Here is a 19,686-nt window from a genome sequence, read left to right on the forward strand (position 1 = left end):
ATAAAAATTACATTTTGGTGTGCTTGACTGATGCAATACCATCCCAAATATCCTGGCCGGAATTTTCAGATACATCAAGGTCGGGCCAGGGGTCTCAAAAAAAAACCAATACAGTTTATTTCAGATCAATTTGGGGTAACTTCCTCCCACACATTTCAACAGCTGTTAGTGATGCTGTTCCTGCAGACTGCAGGTAAACACAAGTAAACAGTCTGGTCCTCCCAAATTATTTTTAGAACGGTTTAATATGTTTATTTTACATTTTTACATATATATACATTTTAAAACTCCTAAAATGTCTAGTTTGAAAGAAGAAAAAAAAGATAGTGACAGTGCAATTAAACAAGCGATTCACACTCGCATCATGTTCAACTGATTGAAATTTTGAGAGGCACATCGTTAGCATATGACTCACCTGCCCATCTCCAACCAGTGGACAAGAGAAAACATACTGGAGCTGGAAGACGATGCTAAAAACCACGTCCCTCATCATCTTCAGCTCCACACTGCCACGAAGAGACAGTCCGTCACTGCAGGAGGGAGAAAGCAGGGTTTGAGATCATGGATATATCAGAGATTCAGAGCTCGGCATGGAATCTTGTGTAATGAACCTACACACCCACACTGACCCAGAAACACAACTAGTCAAGTGACATTCATTAACACAGGTGTCTCAGTTCACTGTTGTGTATGAGTTGGGAAAGCGCAGCATTGCATTACTGAATCTAAAGACTATTGTAGATTTTAGCAGACTATTTCTTTATAAGGCTATAAAGAAATGAAAACTTTTATTTTGCAAGAGTACATTAAATCGATAAAAAGTGACAACATGTATAATATTAAAAAAGATTTCTATTTCAAATAAATGCTGTTCTTTTGAACGTATTACAGTTTCCACAAAAATATCAGACTGGAGTAATGGCAGCTGAACTATTATATTATAATAGAAAACCGGCATTTTAAATTGTGATAATATTTCAATATTACTACATAATAGACTTCTTTCAAAAACATAAAAAAACAACCAAGCCAAAACTTTTGAATGGTAGTGTATGTAATTATAGAAATTTTTGAAATTCTAATTTTAGGTAGAAAACAGCTATGATATATTAATTTGATTAATGGGGTTTAGAAGCTCATACAGAGGTAAGAGAAAAAGAACAGCAATTTAGCAGACACTGAACACAAAGTTTTGAGCTAAAAAATGTGTTCTATGTCCTGAGTTTAATGCTTACGCAACATCAGAATAAAACTATTAACATTCTAACATGGAAAGTTGTCCAAATTGCATTTATATTTCATAACTATTTTTTTTTTCCTATGACTGACTCTGTAGTCATCACATTAGTCTTTATAGTCTGATTCTGAATCTCAAAAAAGCCTTTAATGATGATTGCAGCTTATTACATAAGCAGTTACAGGCTACAGAGAAAAAGTACACAGCATCTTAGATGAACCCACAGCACAGTACAAAAAAAAATTTATACTATTTCTAAGAGTGTGTAGTGACGCCTTCATTTGCTAGGCTCGGTAAATGTTTTTATACTGTACATGTACACTACCGTTCAAAAGTTTGGGGTCAGTAAGATTTTGAATGTTTTTAAAAGAAGTATCTTCTGCTCACCAAGGCTGCATTTATTGGATTAAAAATACAAACAAAAACAGTAATATTGTGAAATATTACTCCAATTTAAAACAGCTGTTTTCTATGTGAATATACAGTAAAGTGTAATTTATTCCTGTGATCAAAGCTGAATTTTCAGCATCATTACTCACATGATAATGTCACATGATCCTTCAGAAATCATTCTAATATGATGATTTGATGCTCAAGAAACATTTATGATTATTATCAATGTTGAAAACAGTTATTTACATTTTTATTTCATGATGCTATGATGAATAGAAAGGTCAAAAGAACAGAATTTATCTGAAATCTAAAGCTTTTGTAACATTAAACACTACCGTTCAAAAGTTTGGGGTCAGTAAGAATTTTAATTTTATTTTTGGGGGAATGAAATAAAAAAAAAATCAGTACTTTTATTCATCAAGGATGAGTTAAACTGATCAAAAGTTACAGTAAAGACATTTATAATGTTAGAAAATATTCTATTTTAAATAAATGCTGTTCTTTTGAACTTTCTAGTCATCAAAGAATTTTGAAGAAAATTTGTACACAACTGTTTTCAACATTGATAATAATAATGAATGTTTCTTGAGCATCAAATCATCATATTAGAATGATTTCTGAAGGATCATGTGACACTGAAGACTGGAGTAATGATGCTGAGAATTCAGCTTTGATCACAGGAATAAATTACAGTTTAAAATATATTAAAATAGAAAACAGTAATTTTAAATTGTCATAATATTTCACAATATTACTGTTTTTTTATTGTTTTTTATCAAATAAATGCAGCCTTGGTGAGCAGAAGATACTTCTTTTAAAAACATTAAAAAATCTTACTGACCCCAAACTTTTGAACGGTAGTGTATTTTTCATCGTTTTTAGTTATAACTATGAAGCACTTTGGGCAACAACATTGCTATTAAATGTGCTATATAAATAAATAAAAGTTGAAGTTGAAGTAGAAAATGTCAAAATGAGGTTAACATCACTTTTTCCATTTAGGAAGACAAAAAAAGTGATGAAATTGAAACTGAAAAAGTTTGTTTCAGGCAGCGTTACTACAAGGTGTTGAAATTCCCAAATCTCATGTTTAAACTCTCATCTACAAACTGGAAGGTTGGCGTCAGATCGTTTGCATCATTCTTGACGGGTTTTCACACAATCTCATAGACATTCTCTGCCGTCATCACAGCAGTGTTGTTGAGAACGTGCAGTAAAAGTTTTAAGTGCTAACGTCTCCATAATTACACCCAATTTCTCTCTCTTATAAAGGGCAGAATGTGATGCTCCACTCTCTCAGACACCTAATTACCTCATTGGGTAATTATAGACCTCTTTCTCTCACCGCACACGAATGGTGCTTGTGACTTGTTCTGCGAGATCTCACATGGCAGTGACTCTGTGGTGGCGGGGGCTGTATGGAGAGAGAATTGTGTCTTTATTACATGCAAGAAAATAAATGATCTGAGAGAGAAAAAAAAGTTTGAGAGAAAAAGTTATCACACTGATAGCAAAAAAGCATTTTATGAGAGAAAAAAAAATATTTGATAGAAAAAGTTTTCATACCAATAGCAAAAAATAATAATATTTGAGACTAAAAAAAAGTTTTGAGAGAAAGTATTTTCTCAGAACAAAAAAATATATACATTTGATTTTGATTTTTTTTTTCTGAGAAAAAAAATCTCTCAAAATACTTCGAAAAAAACTCTCATATATATATTTTTTGCTATCAGTGTGAAAACATTTTCTCTAAAAAAAAAAAACAAGCTTACAATAACGTTCATCAGGCAGTAATACAGTATGCTACTTTCAGTTCACGTTCACCCAAAATATGAACGAGTTCATGAACTATCGTTCAATGAACCGTTCAGGCACAACAATAGTGCTCAATAGCATCTGAGATACAGATGCTAAACACATGAATAAAAATCATTTTAGATTATAGTTAAGTTATAGGTTCAAACAGGAAATGTATCATATTGACCTTAAAACAAAATTGTTTATTCTGAGTCCGAGTAAAACTGTACAGGAGGTTGTATATGATGAACTAGGGCTAGGGCTGGGCCTGGGTGATATATCGGATGACATTGTTATGCGCATCTCATCAGTAAAGCCGGTTCCTTGATTAGTAGTAAATCGCCATCTCCTGCTTTCAGATGAAGCGGCATTAACACAGAGTCGTAGTTCACTGACAAGCTGAGCAATATCGCATTAATTATCGCAGGCAATACGTCCGTGATCTAAGATCACCATGAATCATCTTACCCAAACATTGGAGTGTCCGTGCTCAACTACTAAGGCAGAGGCGGCATCTATGCCGGTGAACCGAAGAATGGTATAATGATTCAGTTCGACTCCCAAGAAAAGACGATGCTCACCCGACTGGCCAATAGGATCGTGGCCCCGCCCATGACACAATTCTCACAGTCAAAGCAGAATCCTGACACGAGAGCAAGAAATTGCATCAGAGCAAAGAAAAGCGTTTTGAGAGAAACACTTTTTTTTTTTTTACAGAAAATGTTTTCACACTGATAGCAAAAAATATATATATGAGAGTTTTTTTCAAAGTATTTTGAGAGAGATTTTTTTTTCTCAGAAATAATAAAAAAAAAAATCTAATTGATTTTTTTTTGTTCTGAGAAAATACTTTCTCTCAAAACTTTTTTTAGTCTCAAATATTATTATTTTTTGCTATTGGTATGAAAACTTTTTCTCTCAAATATTTTTTTTTCTCTCATAAAATGCTTTTTTGCTATCAGTGTGATAACTTTCTCTCAAACTTTTTTTTCTCTCTCAGATCATTTATTTTCTTGCATGTAATAAAGACACAATTCTCTCTCCATAGGGCTGGGGATTTTTTTTTGCAGCAGGAGCAGCAGATAGAGTAAAACAGACATCAACAATCAAACCCTCATTTCTCATTTGCGTTGTACTGCAACGGCTTATCAGCATTTTAATTAAACAAAGAGTGAAAATACGAGAGACCATAATTTAGAAAGTAGAACTGTTTTTAATACTTTCTGCAAAAGATGCTTTTAAAATATTTAACATCCTGAGAGAAAGTGTGTAAATCACCCTAAAAATCCATATTTGATAAGGACTGTTCTGAATAAGAGATGGAACTGGGATGAAAACCAACGAGATGAGGCGAGGGCACAGGGATCTCTGCTTGGTAAGCACTAGGGAGGAGAACCAATGAGGGATTGAGAATTAAATTTATTGAAACAGGACCGATGGAGCATTAGACTAGAGGAGGTCATAGACAGACACTGGAGTTTTCTGACAATAGGGTGTTTTTATTTAAGGAATAATTAATTCAAAAATAAAAATACTGAGCTCATTTAAGCACCCTTATGTCGTTTCAGAACAGAAACGCTTGTGTTCTTGGATGTAATACAAAAGATATTTTGAAGAACCTCCAATATGCTGTGTTTGAATGAAGTGGTATGAATAAAATAGCTTTATGTGTGGAATAAACAAACATTTGCATACACTGTCATTCTTAACTTTTGAGAAAAATAAAGAAATTAATACTTTTCTTCAGCAAGGATGTAATAAATGGCTTTAAAATGACTGTAAAGACATGTATAATGTTACAAAACATTTCTATTTCAAATAAATCCTATTCAGCAAATAAATCCTGGGAAAATGTATCATGTTTGCACAAAAATATTGAGCATCTGTCACTAAATCAGCATATTAGAAATGATTTCTGACAGATCATGACATACTGAGAACTGGAGTAAAAGCTGCATTAATAATATTATTTACACTAATTTATTCATTGTTATTTTATTATTATTATTTTGATTGAGTGATCTACTAAATGCAGCCTTGGTGATGATGCGTGGTGATGTGAGTTTGAAAATGTGCATGCGCAAATGAGATTTGAGAATTATAGAGCAGTTGGAGATTGTAAATATTTAATTAAATACAAATATTATGATTTATTTGCTATATAAATTAAATGTATTTAAATCAAATAGTATTACATTATTTAAATAAAAATATCAAATATGTTCCTCAAACAAAGCTATTAAATGACTTTAGAAAACTTGTATGTGATTTATGTCAGTTTCGAAGCCTGCAACACCTGGGCACTGCTTGTCTTCATTGTGTGAAGGAAAGCAGTGTGAATTTCCTTCAAAAGTTCTCTTTTTGTGTTCCTTTTAAAAAAGAAATCAATACAGAAACAACATGAAGGGTGAGCAAAATAATCTCTGAATTTCTGAGAGCATCCAGCACAAGCCGGGAGGACACCGATCAATCATTGATCTCTTTATAGACAGTAGTATGAGAATTATGAGCGTTGTAGTTGAAACACAGATCATTAAAGATCCAGGATAGCTGGTAAAAATGAATTTCAATAAATGTGGATGCAACTGGAAGTGAGGTCCATGGAAGTATGGCAACATTTCTCAGAATTATGGGAAATTAGTGGACCAGATGGAATCTACCCACCTGAGTTTGTCCGTGGAGGTCTGCCTGAAGCCTCCGCCTGCGCTGGCTCCACGAGCCCTGGCTGCACCGCTCCCTGTGGCTTCACGTTCCAGCACCAACACATGAGGCTTCTCCACCCAACCCCAGCCGTTATGGACCCCAACCAGCAGCCTGCGCTCCTGCACCACAACCGAGCGTCCCTCCGCGCCCCTGTTCTGATCAGGAAAACACACATGAAGGGAATTCAAAAGCCGTTCTGATCAGGAGACATTTATGCATAATTACAGGAACATGAGTTTGTGTACACAGACACGTGAGTGGAATTCCATGTATGTTTGGAATAGAGGGGAGTCTGTCTGACAAGGTCTGTGAACATTTAATCCTCAGAGGAGGAATGGGAATGGAACGTGCAGATTGCGTTTGAAAGCTGCACAGTTGCGACGACTCTGTGCTGGAAAGTGATAGGGGCATGTAAGCTCTATTGATCCGTTCTATCCTCGGGACTGAATCTGAATGGCATTTCTCTTGTAAGCAAAGAGTGTAGAGCTTTCAGAGAGAAAATATGCAAAGAATAAAACGTACGGACTCAAAACAAAGAAAAAAATATTTTTGTAAATACATGTTCTGATTCGCTGTTATTTTGTCCTTTTGTGTAGCATTTCACTTTTAGTGAGCACAGAAAAATTCTTTGATGCTGTAAAAATTATTCACCCCTAGTTAAGAAACACTGTAAAGCCTAAACAAAACAGTATTTTAAATTGTGATTGTACTGGGGAAGCTTCTTTGAAACTGTAGCTACCCAAACAACAAACTTCTTATCACTTAAAGCAATTAAATTGCAATTAGGGCAGTGTTTCTTACTCCTGGTTACTTACTTAAGAAAATGTGAGTAAAAGGGTTAAGAAATTCCAAGATTAAGATGGAAAACCACTGAAACAGGTGACCAAATTACAGTATGTCTCAATTAAGGGCAACAGCATTAAACTTAAACAGATAAACAGATTATTTTACACTGTATTTATAACTAAGTCAGTTACAGTGTATATAACAGTGAAGAATATCACTATTTAAAGGGATAGTTCACTTTGAAATAAAATTTTGGTATGTTTTAGCTTACCTCAAGGGCATCCAAGATGTAGGTGTCTTTTTTTCCGCAGTAGTTTCAATTTTGATATTTTTAGGTCAAACCGTTCTTGTCTGTCAGTCATATAATGCAGGTCTATGGTTACTGTCTCAAAGAGCATGCACAGAGTCCAAATTAAAACAATTCCCCGTCGTCCAAATTAAACAATTCCCCATCGTAAGTACACATTGATGGCCTAAGACACGAAACGAGCGGTTTGTGTGAGAAAACGAACAGTATTTATATCGTTGTTACCTCTTGAACACAGCCGCGTCCAAGTGATCTGAGGGCGCGGGCGGGTATAGATATATACACTAGATGTCGCCTTGGCTACTGCAGTTCATTGGAACGAAACATAAATTATGTGAACAGATTATCTAGAATGAACAGTAATGCAGCTGTATATATAAAAAAAAAAAAACAGTGATGCCCAAACAAAAAACAATAATATAGCATTTTTTATGCTAGGTGCTTTACTGGCATCTACGGATCTATAAAGAACCTGTTAACATCCATGGAATTTTTCCATTGTACAAGAAAGGTTCTTTAGATCAGAGGTCCCCAACCCCTGGGTCGCGACCCAGTACCGGGCCGTGGAAAAGTTGCGACTCGGTCACAAGAACATTCTGGGGAAAATATATATATAGCTATGCCACTGTATAATTTATTGTGTGTTTCCCCTTTAAGAGCTACCATTCAAATTTACATAGTGGATGATTTCAGAAAACACTGGTTCCACAGTTACATGTTTAGCTAAAATTAACATGAGTGTGAAACAAGCATCAATGTCAGTGCATGAAGAGCATTAACTCATTGAGATGGCAAATGACAGCGAGCTGAAAAGTATGTTTCAGACATCCTCCCTTGCAGGCTTCTGGATTAAACACAAAGATGGAATATCCAGAGATAGCTGCGAAGGCCGTTAAATGTTTTCTGCACTGACAGCCATTAAAACAAAGTTACGGAGCAGACTGGACATTTGCAACACACTTCGAGTCATACTGTCACCCATCCCTCCTCGTTGGGATCGTATTATTGCAGGGAAACAAGACAAGGGCTCTGACTGATTGAGTGTTATGTTATTGTAATGTTGCGTTTTAGTTTGTTATTGTATGCAGTTTATATGGAGATGTAATTTGACGATTTCATTTCAAATATTATGTTGGTCCACGAGAACATTTTTAAAATGAAACTAGTGCTATAAAAAAGGTTGGAGACCCCTGCTTTACTAAAATGCTTTTCCCTCTTAAATAAATAGTTCTTTAAGAACAGTTCACTGAAAGGTTCTTTGCGAAACCCAAATGGTTCTTTTATGCATAGCTTAGAAAACCCCCTTTTAAAACCTTCACTTTTAATATACATTGCTACTTGTTGGAAAAAGTAGCTTGTGAAAAAAAATTACACTGTTTTGAAAACAGCTGAGCAACTAGCACACTACTGAAAAGTGTAAATAAATGTATAAATGTAATTAGCAGTTTCGGTTAGTTTTCCCCCAGCACAGGAGTTACGGCTTCAAAACTGTCCCAGCAAAATACAGAAGGCCAGACAAGTTGTCAATGTCCCTTACTGTTACATAATAAACCATCACAGATACGTGCACCCCAGTCTCTAAAAACTGTCACCAGTATCTAAATATTGGGGATGCAACTCCAAGTCCAGCAGCTGTCTTTGTAAGTCAGTGTCCAGGCATCAATTAAATGACAGCCTGCTGCCATTGTGTGGAGACTTTGGGCAGACACCGGGTATATCGGCTCTGAGATGGTGTGGCAGCAGCAGTCAGATGTTATTAATTGCAGCATTACAGAGGATCTGTAAAAGAAGGTATGGGACTAACAGCTTTTCTCTCACACTTCTCCTCAGGGTGAGAGGCGCATCTATCTGCTCAGGCCTCCCACTCACCGCTCCTCCAATTAGCATATCAATTGTGTGCAGTGTTTTATATGCAGGCCTACAAGAAGCAGTCCGCGCGCATCCACTTTACGCCATGAATCACCCAGCTACTGCGGCGACCATCAGAGTACCTCTAAAATCCTTCCTTTAAATGGATGTAATGCAATTTTGTGCCCCGTTCACGGCTTAATAGGTTAGATCTGCGCATTTCCATGAGTCTGATGGGTTCTTGCCAGTGATATAGATGTGAATGATGACTTGAGAGGTACATTTCATTTGATATTTTAGTACGATAAATAAATTGAGACTAAATATCTTTCGGTAAAATGTCATCATCTGTATTAAGCTATCACACAAAGCTAAACCAAAACAAAAGGGATAGTTTAACCAAAAATGAACATTCTGTTATCATTTACTCACCCTCGTGTCATTTCAAACATGTTTGACTTTCTTTGTTCCGTAGATAACAAAAGGAGAAGTTTAGTGGAATGTTCATGCTGCTCTTCTGATTTTTTATATTATTTCACAATATTACTGTTTTTACTGTTTTTGATCAAATACATTCAACCTTGATGTGCATAAGAGACTTTCAAAAACATTAGAAAAAATCTTACCGACCCCAAACTTTTGAACAATAATGTACTTATTCACATTTATATCACTAGCAAGAACCCAGAGGAGTAGGACATTCAGTAGTTTTGTGAGCTACCAGGGATGTAACAAAAATATTCAAGATACGGAGAGGCACCAATACATACAATACATACCTGACCAAACACTTGTTATGGAAAAGCCTATATTGATCAATGAATTTTCTGACTTGTTGGTGGTTGTGGCCCTGTATATAGGTATAGCCGTTTTTGATGCCTTCTAAGGCTTACTTTTGGTCAACAAATCTTATGACAAATCTGAGGTCCAATTATCTGGAAGAACACTGTGAATCGCTTTGGTGCAACAAGCCGAGAGAAATAGAGTACTCCAGGGACACTATATTCAGCAATTATTTATTTCAGCAATGGAAGAGGCTATGCCAGTTTTCACGAACAAAAGTGTTCTCAGTCAAGAGAGATAATTAAGTAATTAAATCACGTAGCGATGTGCCTGTTTTTAGCAAATACATGTAACAACGCCCTAAGGTGATGCAGCCCAGCTTGCGTGACAGCGGAAGGTCAGTGGGATGGCTTACAGGCTCTGCAGGACAGACAGCACACATTAATGTGGGAATTAACAGTCCCACTTTGAGGAACACAGGGATTAAAACTTCAGGTCATGGAATCTATTGCCTTAATACTCAAAACAGTTGTGTTGCTAAACATCTTTATAGAAACTGTTATACCTTTGTTTCCTTATTCTTTGATGAATCTAAAGTTTAAAAGACAAATAGAATTTTTTGTAACAACTTAAGTCTTTGATCCATCTTTAATCCATCCTTGCGTAAAAGTATTAATTTATGTAAGAAACTATTACTGACCCCAAACATTTAAACAGTAGTGTACGTTTATGTTAATGTAAATAGTAAATAATAAACTAAATGGTTCTTTAATGAATTTTTTTTTTTAAACTAGAGTACAGACTTCACATTCTCCAGGCCTAAAAGCAGCACCATGTGCCTTCAGTAGGTTTACTTCTCTCTTTATCCACGGCTTCTGATTAGGGTGTTTTTCATCACTTTGTTATCTGTGTCACTCCTTTCCATTAAAAACCAAATTAGCAGCAACAACAAGAAGCTGAGCCACTAACCACACAGTGATGAGACAAGTATATGTCACCATGGCTTAAATCCTATCAAATGAGCTTTGTGTACAAGTGTGCATGTATATCACTGCCAATTTACTCCCTAGGGAATGATACAAGTGGCGTATGTGTGTCAGAAGCAGCATACACACTGCTCACTGCAACAAGTTGATAACAATATAATGATATAGAATTAGTCCAATATGCTTTGACGCTGAACCTAACAACACACTCTACTTTAAACACAAACAGACATAGAGTCTACTGCATTACAGATTTTAAGAGGTTTTTTACTCATCCTTGTGTAATACATCCTAAAATATGTGCTATGCCACTATTAAATGAAAGATAAAATATAATAAGAGTAACAGAAGCTTGTCAAATACATTTTAACAGGCATTATTAAGCATGAAATGATTATTTAACAGGCATTATTAAGCATTATTAAGCATGAAAGCATTAAAGGAAATATATATATGCTAAACAAACTAAACAATGGATATGGTTCATACTCATATGGTTTCTCTACCTAATTTTTATTTAAAAATGACAAGTGCAATAAAAACAGAAGTATCAGTATCGGCAAGTACCAAAAATGAAAGAATCAGTCTAGCTCGTGAAAAAGTGGTATAGGTGCATCCCAAGTACTTAAAGGGATAGTTTTTTGACAGGTAAATTTTAAATTTTGTAATCACCCTCAAGTTGTTCCAAACCTGTATGAGTTTCTTTCTTCTGTTTAACACAAAATATACTTTAACCCTCTGGGGTCTGAGGTGTTTTCTGGGCCTTGGAGGTGTTCTGACATGCTCTGACATTTGTGCTTATTTCTGTTACTTGTGACATTTTCATGGCTAAAGTCTAATTACACTGTATTCAGCACAAACTCTGCTACAATAATATATCAGCAGCATGTGTGTAAAAAGTTTGTTGTTTTGAGATAATGACATTTATGCGTGGTTTGTGAAAATACAAAAAAAAAATTCTCACTGAAATAAGGTGAAACCCATACTGATTATTTCTTCACAAGACTTTTGAAAATTGTATCATGTAGCCTAGAATATTTGCTCTAAAACTATGTGAAAATCACCCTGACTGCTCATTCAGATAAGACAATATATTGATTTAAAAATTTTACGACGTGTTTTGTGTGAAAAAGCTTTATGTTTATTACATATTATACATATTATTACATATTAATTAGCTCATTAATATGTAAGCTTTTCACACCTGAGAAAGACAAAGACCCTCCCCTAACGGCCCTATTAGGAGCTATCAGGCCCTATCATTCTGAGCAACCTTGCACAAAGAATGAGGAGATTTAAAAAAGAATGTCTTTTAGATTTTTCGGATTTATTTACAACACAACATAATCCAAAGATACAAAACAAATGATAAAAAAGCACTCATTGAAAACAATTATCCAAAGACAGAGACCTTTGTGCCATTCCTAAAAACATTGTACATACCTTTCATTTCCAAGGTGTTTGATTTTCACTTTACCGTGTTCATGTACAGAGACTCATGTGAATGTTGAAGTCAGCAGGAGTGGCATCTGGGCCCTAAAAAAAAAAAAAAAAAAGTGAACATACTGATATCAAGAGAAACTATAGGCCTGCACGATTTTGGGAATAAATTTTAGATTTTTCTGGTTAAAATTGCTTTTTAAAATTCACAGAATACACACACACACACACACACATAAATGTTTCCTATGGAAGTAAAATAATCTCAAATGTTTTTGAAACAAAAAGCCTGTTACTTGAAAAATAATAGGCATTGCATTAACCATGCTTGCATTTTAATGCATTGTATTTTTAGGGCTTGCATTTTTATGGGCTGAAATTCAACATGGTTGAATATTTAAGCTGTGAATATTTCAATTAAAAACATTTCAAACACATTTTCATTATTAAAAATTCAATAATCCATATTCACCTTTCATATTTCACTTCCAAAATATTCAAACTGTTTAAAAATACAACCTATAATATTCAACAGGCAATTTTCGGTCCATTTTATTTCGCTTCCACAAATTCAGTGGTTCAAATTCGACAGTAAATTCAACGGAACTGCAGGAAAAGCAATAGATTATCGAGCATACTATCCATCTGCTGTTAGTCAATCCCACCAGCAGGTGGTGCAAAAGCGCGTGTTGTTGACGAAGACCAGCAACTGTTAGAGCAAGCCATTCATTCATTAAACTCATTTAACAGCAATGTAAGTGTATTTGTGATTATTATGACGGCGGTTGTATGTTAAATTCAGTGTCTTCACGGTTACTTTCCCTGTAGCCTACAATCATCTTTCTCTACCGTGAACAAGATTATACGTTAATGTTATTCCCCGATGCGGATACGCAGATCCAATGTTACATTTTTGAGGTTGACGTATATTTCTCTTGGTTGTTTAGTTGCCTTAACTTTATATTGTGGCGATGTGCTGCATGCAAGCTATTAGGGTTTCCCTCAAAACGTCAGGATTCCCCTGCTGGACATATAAAACGCTTAACGTAGCTTAATGGACTAATTGTGATATAAAAGACCAAACTCGCAGGCAAGCAGATGGACTCAGAATAACGCACAAAGTTTAATGCTGAGCGTTTCCCAGTGATAGACTGGCATAAAGTTGACTTGACGTTGGACATTCGCACAATTAGGGACCGTCTCTAAAATGTATACGTCTTTGGTATACACGTTTCAAACTTCAATAGCATGTGAATAGAACGACTTACAGTCATAACACCAACTGTAAAGTGTTCATGTGGTGCCAGCCATAATGCGCAGCCTTTGGATTTTTGATATTTATTCAAATAAATTAAAGTTTGCTATTGAAGTTAGAAACGTGTATGCCAATGTTGTATGCAACTTTTGAGACGGTCCCTAAATGTGCGAATGTCCAAATGTCAAGCCAATTTTACATTTAGGCTACATTTAGTCATTTATTTAGCAGACGCTTTTATCCAAAGCGATTTACAGTTAAACTAACAATAGGAGGACAACAATATGCAAGTACTATGACTCTTCCCAGTTTAAGCTAATGCAACGTACTACTCTCTCTCTCTCTCTCTCTCTCTCTCTCTCTCTCTCTCTCTCTCCACACACACACACACACACACACACACATATGTGTGTGTGTGTGTGTGTGTGTGTGTGTGTGTGTGTGGAGAGAGAGAGAGAGAAGAGAAAAGAAAGTGTTAATGATCAAGTGTTGATTTTATGCCAGTATATCACGAAACGCTCTGCATGAAACTTTGCGCGTTCCGTTCATATTCTTAGTCCATAGTAGCCTACAGCCTACATCCCCATAAAGGTGCGAGTTTGGTCTTTCATATCACTGTATTAGTCCATAGCGTTTTGCCCCGACGGAAGGGGAATCCTTGAGTGTGAGGTATTGAGGGAAACCGATTATAATCCTGTTCATGTAGGTAGAGAAAGCTTATCATGTAGGCTACAAAATGTAACAATGAAGTTATTGAATGAAACATAAACACAGCTTTTGTGTCTTTATCATCTTTTCCGCATATATATACTGATACGGGTAATCATTTTCATTTTATGAATGAATGGCTTGCTCTAACTGTTGCTGGTCTTCGTCAACAACACGCGCTTTTGCACCACCTGCTGGTGGGATTGACTAACAGCAGATGGATAGTATGCTCGATAATCTATTGCTTTTCCTGCAGTTCCGTTGAATTTACTGTCGAATTTGAACCACTGAATTTGTGGAAGCGAATTTGTGGAAGCGAAATAAAATGGACCGAAAATTGCCTGTTGAATATTATAGGTTGTATTTTTAAACAGTTTGAATATTTTGGAAGTGAAATATGAAAGGTGAATATGGATTATGGAATTTTTAATAATGAAAATGTGTTTGAAATGTTTTTAATTGAAATATTCACAGCTTAAATATTCAACCATGTTGAATTTCAGCCCATAAAAATGCAAGCCCTAAAAATACAATGCATTAAAATGCAAGCATGGTTAATGCAATGCCTATTATTTTTCAAGTAGTGCAATTCAACAGGCTTTTTGTTTCAAAAACATTTGAGATTATTTTACTTCCATAGTTTCCAACAATATATAATATAATGAACACCAGGTTTGTTGTGCCTTGTACTGTAGGCATTGGCTATGCGCAGTGCTGCATAAAATAATAATAACAATAACCATAGCAGCCTGTAAATCTTCCAAAATATTTCAGTAACAACTAAGCTAGAGAAAAATATATTGATTATCATGTTACTTCAAATGTTTCCATTCGTTATGATGATATGAAATGAGATAATAGTAAAAACATGAAGCCGTTTGGTGCTTTTCAAACGCGATTGCGATCCAAAATATGATACATTCAAACGCGATTGCGCTCAAATATAAAACATTATGGTTACTATATACATATCTACATTTGAGCAGATATCCACAAACACAGTAACAGTAAACACGGGTCTAAATATTATAATATTCACCATATATCTAGCAACAGTTCAACTGCAATGTCAAATTTATGCAACAATAACAAACTAATATGTAAGAATTTCTTACCTTACATCTTTCTTGTCTTCAAATCGCGTTCTTCTTCTTCTGAGGTAATTCCAATGTAAGCTCACGGCACGTCTTTCAAACTCGACGAAAAGCAGAGACTTGTGAAGTGTTTTGGTGTTTTGTTTTTGAGGTAACGAGCGCGTTCGCGTTCCATGTGGAGATTTGCATGTGAATCTCTTTTGCCCGAGTGGGCGTGTTCGAATTAAAAATAATTAGGAAGCGTTTGAGAAGCTGGACATCTTGTTGGTTTTATACTGTACAAATTACTTAAGCAGAGAATATTTGTTTTCAGTTTGAATCCGATCATTTAAAAGTACACACTTAAATGTTTATAAAGGTATATGGCTCATAAATGTGTGACAAGTATTCGCTGAGTTTTGTTTCAGTTTATAGACGTGCTCAAGAAAAAAAAGTTCACCGCGACGGAGAGGCAGAACGCACACCCTGTTTATTTTCTTTATTTTACAAAAGCACAATGTTTTGATTTGATTGTAAGTGGACACATACAAAAGTAAAAATATCACAGATTCTTTTTTTTTTTTTTCTTTTTTCTGTATGACCATAAATGACGGAGTAATTTAAGTTTATAGTGCTACAATGTGAAGAAAATCTGGCAAAACGCGCCGGCGCGTTTGCCGACCTCAGAGGGTTAAAGAATGTTTGTAACCAGACAGTAGACAGCACCCATTGACTTCCATAGTATTTTTTGGAAGTCTGGTTACCAAATTTGAGTAAGGGCAAAACGCACAATTTTGTACCTTCAGTGACACTTTCGATAACTTTGATGATACATTTCTGTCATAATGAAGCTTAAAAAGTCCAATCCTCATTTCACTCCCATTATATAAATGGTTTGACAGAAAAAAAAAAGTGTGCCACACAAGTTTGGAAAGACATGACGGTGAGTAAATAACAGTATTTTCATTTTTAACTATTACTTTTAAAAAGACATGGTGGATGGACAGAAAGTCAGGAAATAGACAGAAAGGCAAAGGATAAAGCGAATAAGATAAGCATGGGAAACGAGCCTGTCTGTAGCTTATCTTAACACATCGACAACAGAAATATCTTATTTCTGTTTCATACTTTTCATACTTCATACTTTTTTTCCTCTCACTCTCCTTTTTGTCTGCTCTCTGTGCTGTCACAGATTTTGCTTCCTGTGACCAAAATATGAATATTTTAGTGCTAAGAAGCTTAAAGGGAACAATGAAATGGCCTGAAGTTAAATCATACCCCATTTCCAGCTTCACAGAGCAAAAGCGTGTGGCTGAGTGAGAGAGAGACTGAAGGAGAAGGAAAGCGAGGGAGGAGAATCTTTTTTGAGTGATGAATGCAGCGCAGTGTATCTCACAGTAATGACAAAGCTTATTCTCTTTCACTGGCCTCTGTTTCTCATCTGTGAAATTTCTGGACTCTGCGGGTCATGCATCATCTAGCCCAACGTCCGTGAAAACAGGCCCTTTAACAAACAAGGCCAGCAACAAGGACGGAGGAATACTACTGTGAATTGAACAAAAAGTACAAAAGATGAGAGGTTTGTATAGAACGAGCAAACGTTTATACTAAGACTTAGTGCCAAAGTAGAAGAAAAAAAAAATGGCTGTTTTTATTTTGCATCTGTTTATGTGGTTGTCTCACACAAGATCAAGTTCGCACGCAAAAAAAGAGAGCTGGTTAAGTCCCCTCACTCAAAGTTCTGTAATTATTTATTGTTTTTGGGGGGGGTATTTTAGTTAGCAGGGAATATACGTGCTCCCATTGGCATTACAAGCAGCAAATTCAGCCTCAAACCAAAATGTCTTTGATGTTTTTGATGGTGGAATCAGAACAGAAGACTTAAAAATAGAAACAGTTGCGTTTGAATCTTCATGAAAGACTTCAATGCTTTCTAAAAGAATATACTGTAACTTACTGTATTTAACTCACGTGTGGGTTGGATCACAATGTCATGCCGTAAAATGACAACCGACTTTTCTCTTATTTCACCTCAAGTCTTGATAGTCAGGTTTTTTTTAAATAAAGGTTGTTACAAAGGTCATTCAAATAAAAAAGTAGGACTTTCGCAAGTAGTGCTTCACTTTCACTTTGACAATACTCACGATTAACTGTCACCAATATGAACAAAAGCACTAACAACTCCATTAACAAGAAGTATAGAAGATTAAATGTGGGCCAGCAAGTTGATTTTAAAGAACCTTCTGTGTGTTAAATAGTCTGGTTCAGGCGAGTGATTGGGAAGGTCATTTAAACCAAATATAGGAATAATAGCAGCAAGAAAAGACCAGCTCTAGAGGGGTGAGGGTCATCGTCCCATTCAGACTCAAGAATTGAAGAAGTTTTTTTTCCCGCCTGAAAAATAAAATTGGTTTCTGAAGGTTATTTCTCTGTAGTGAGCAGATTAAATGAATAGAGAGTGTCTGTTATTTCGGGGAGGAGGGTGCATGACTGTGGAGTGTCATCAGCATTTATTTAATACCAGTGGGCTGATAATCGAGGGAAGAGGTTTCATAGTTTAGTCCGTTGGGGAGTGACTAATTTTATTAATGCAAAATTATACACCAAATAAAAACTTGCTTTTTAAAGAATGCAATTATACACCAAATTATCATTATTATTATTTTTTTAAGTATTTAAATTCACAGGGCCCAGGACAAAATTTTAATTGTTAGGGACCCCCTACATTATACGCAATTAGAAGACCTTTGACCTTTGTCATAGGACAAGAACAAAACATTATCCCTGTGTCACCATTATGTTTAGTTTTGTTCATGGACTTTCAGTTTGTTCATTGTCATGTATTTCCTTGTTCAGATTCCCACCACTCATCTGTCTCCTAGGTCACCGTCATTATTAGTTCATATGTGTCAGCTGTATGCAATTAATCATCCTTGTTTGTGTTCACTACTTAAGTTGTTCCTTCCCTGCACTCCTTGTTCGGTCTGCGTTGCATTTAGTGGCTATGTTTACCTGCACAACGGACTGAATTCATTCCGATTGATGCTGAGTGAAAGGAGAATTTTAGGATGACGGGACACTCATTTATGACACTATTCAACAGGAAGAACAGCTCGTTCCACGCGTCATACGTCATTACGTCATTACGCCATTTCTACGTCATTGCACGTGTGCAGTCCTTTCAGTTTTAGTTTTCAATCCGATCAAGTGTTTACATGTTCTCTCGATCGGATTAGAAAAGGAATAAACTACCCCTTTCAATCCGATACAATTCCATTAGTATCGAGCTCAATCGGATCGATTAAGGTGTTTACATCAAGGCATTTCAGTCCAACTGAGCGGACAATCCGATTACTAACGGATTATTTGGTTGCATGTAAACGTAGTCTGTTGCCCTTCCTGTCCTAGAATTATTTGTATTACCTTCATTAAACTTCGTATTGGAACTTTATTCTTCATCTTCATCTGCCTTCCTGCAACCACCCATGACACCCTGGTCCCCTCCAATGCCAGCTATGCATATTTAAATAAATAAAAAATATTCTTTTGTTTAGATAATTTAAAAAATAAAGAATTACTTATAAATAAAATAACATTTTGGGCCCCATCTTACACCCGGCGCAATGCAGCACTAAGCGGTCCGACGCAGTTATCATTTTCACATTCTGCACCACATTGTTTACATAGCAAATGCATTTGCGCCCATTTGAGCGCCCATGGGTGTGCTGGTCTGAAAATGAGGTGTGTTCTGGCGCATTGTTGGCACGTTGCTATTTTGAGGCAACAGAAATAGACTGTGCCATTGACCAACTGAAACCTGGTCTAAAGTCAATGACGCAATATATATATTTTTTTGTTATTTAAAGAGCACGTTAGTAATGTGCGCCTATAGGCAGGTCCACAACACACGTACACTCAGCTTATTAGACACACAGGGACACACAGCAGCAGACAAACATGCCAAATATTTAAAATAAAAGGATTACAATGTAAAAGATTATTATCGTGTACATAAAGATATGGTGGAATCCGGCTTGTCCCATAGATGGTCTGCTTGCACAATTTTACCTCGTACACAAGCAGATCAGTTTCCTCTCTGGAGACAGTTTCGGTCTTTCCACTATCAAACTCCGTCATGTAAATATCGAATCTGCCATGGCGTGAGCGCAACTGGCATTTAAAGAGAATGGGAGATGAGACTCTGATTGGTTTAACACACGTAAATCCCAAAACACATCCATTACTCATTAAGAGAATAGGGACAACACATTTAGACCAATAGCCTGGAGCGCCGACCATTTTTATCGTTGTTAAACTAGCAAAAGTGGATTCGGACACGCCCTAAGTGAACTTGCGCCCTGCGCTTTAGA

At 35.9% G+C, this 19,686-nt stretch overlaps 1 protein-coding gene across 1 annotated transcript in view; it reads right to left on the reverse strand.

The window, feature by feature from the left end:
* Nucleotides 1-19,686, reverse strand: part of nphp4 (nephronophthisis 4) — a gene marked incomplete at its 5' end in the record, with an annotated part of 186,049 nt that overhangs the window by 97,658 nt on the left and 68,705 nt on the right. The window contains 2 exons of the mRNA XM_081348752.1: nucleotides 416-530; nucleotides 6,092-6,285. Coding sequence (XP_081204878.1) covers nucleotides 416-530; nucleotides 6,092-6,285 — 309 coding nt within the window. The remainder of the gene's footprint in view (nucleotides 1-415; nucleotides 531-6,091; nucleotides 6,286-19,686) is intronic.

This window comes from Scardinius erythrophthalmus (assembly GCF_964197995.2).
Source record: "Scardinius erythrophthalmus genome assembly, chromosome: 20".
NCBI classification, from domain to species: domain Eukaryota; kingdom Metazoa; phylum Chordata; class Actinopteri; order Cypriniformes; family Leuciscidae; genus Scardinius; species Scardinius erythrophthalmus.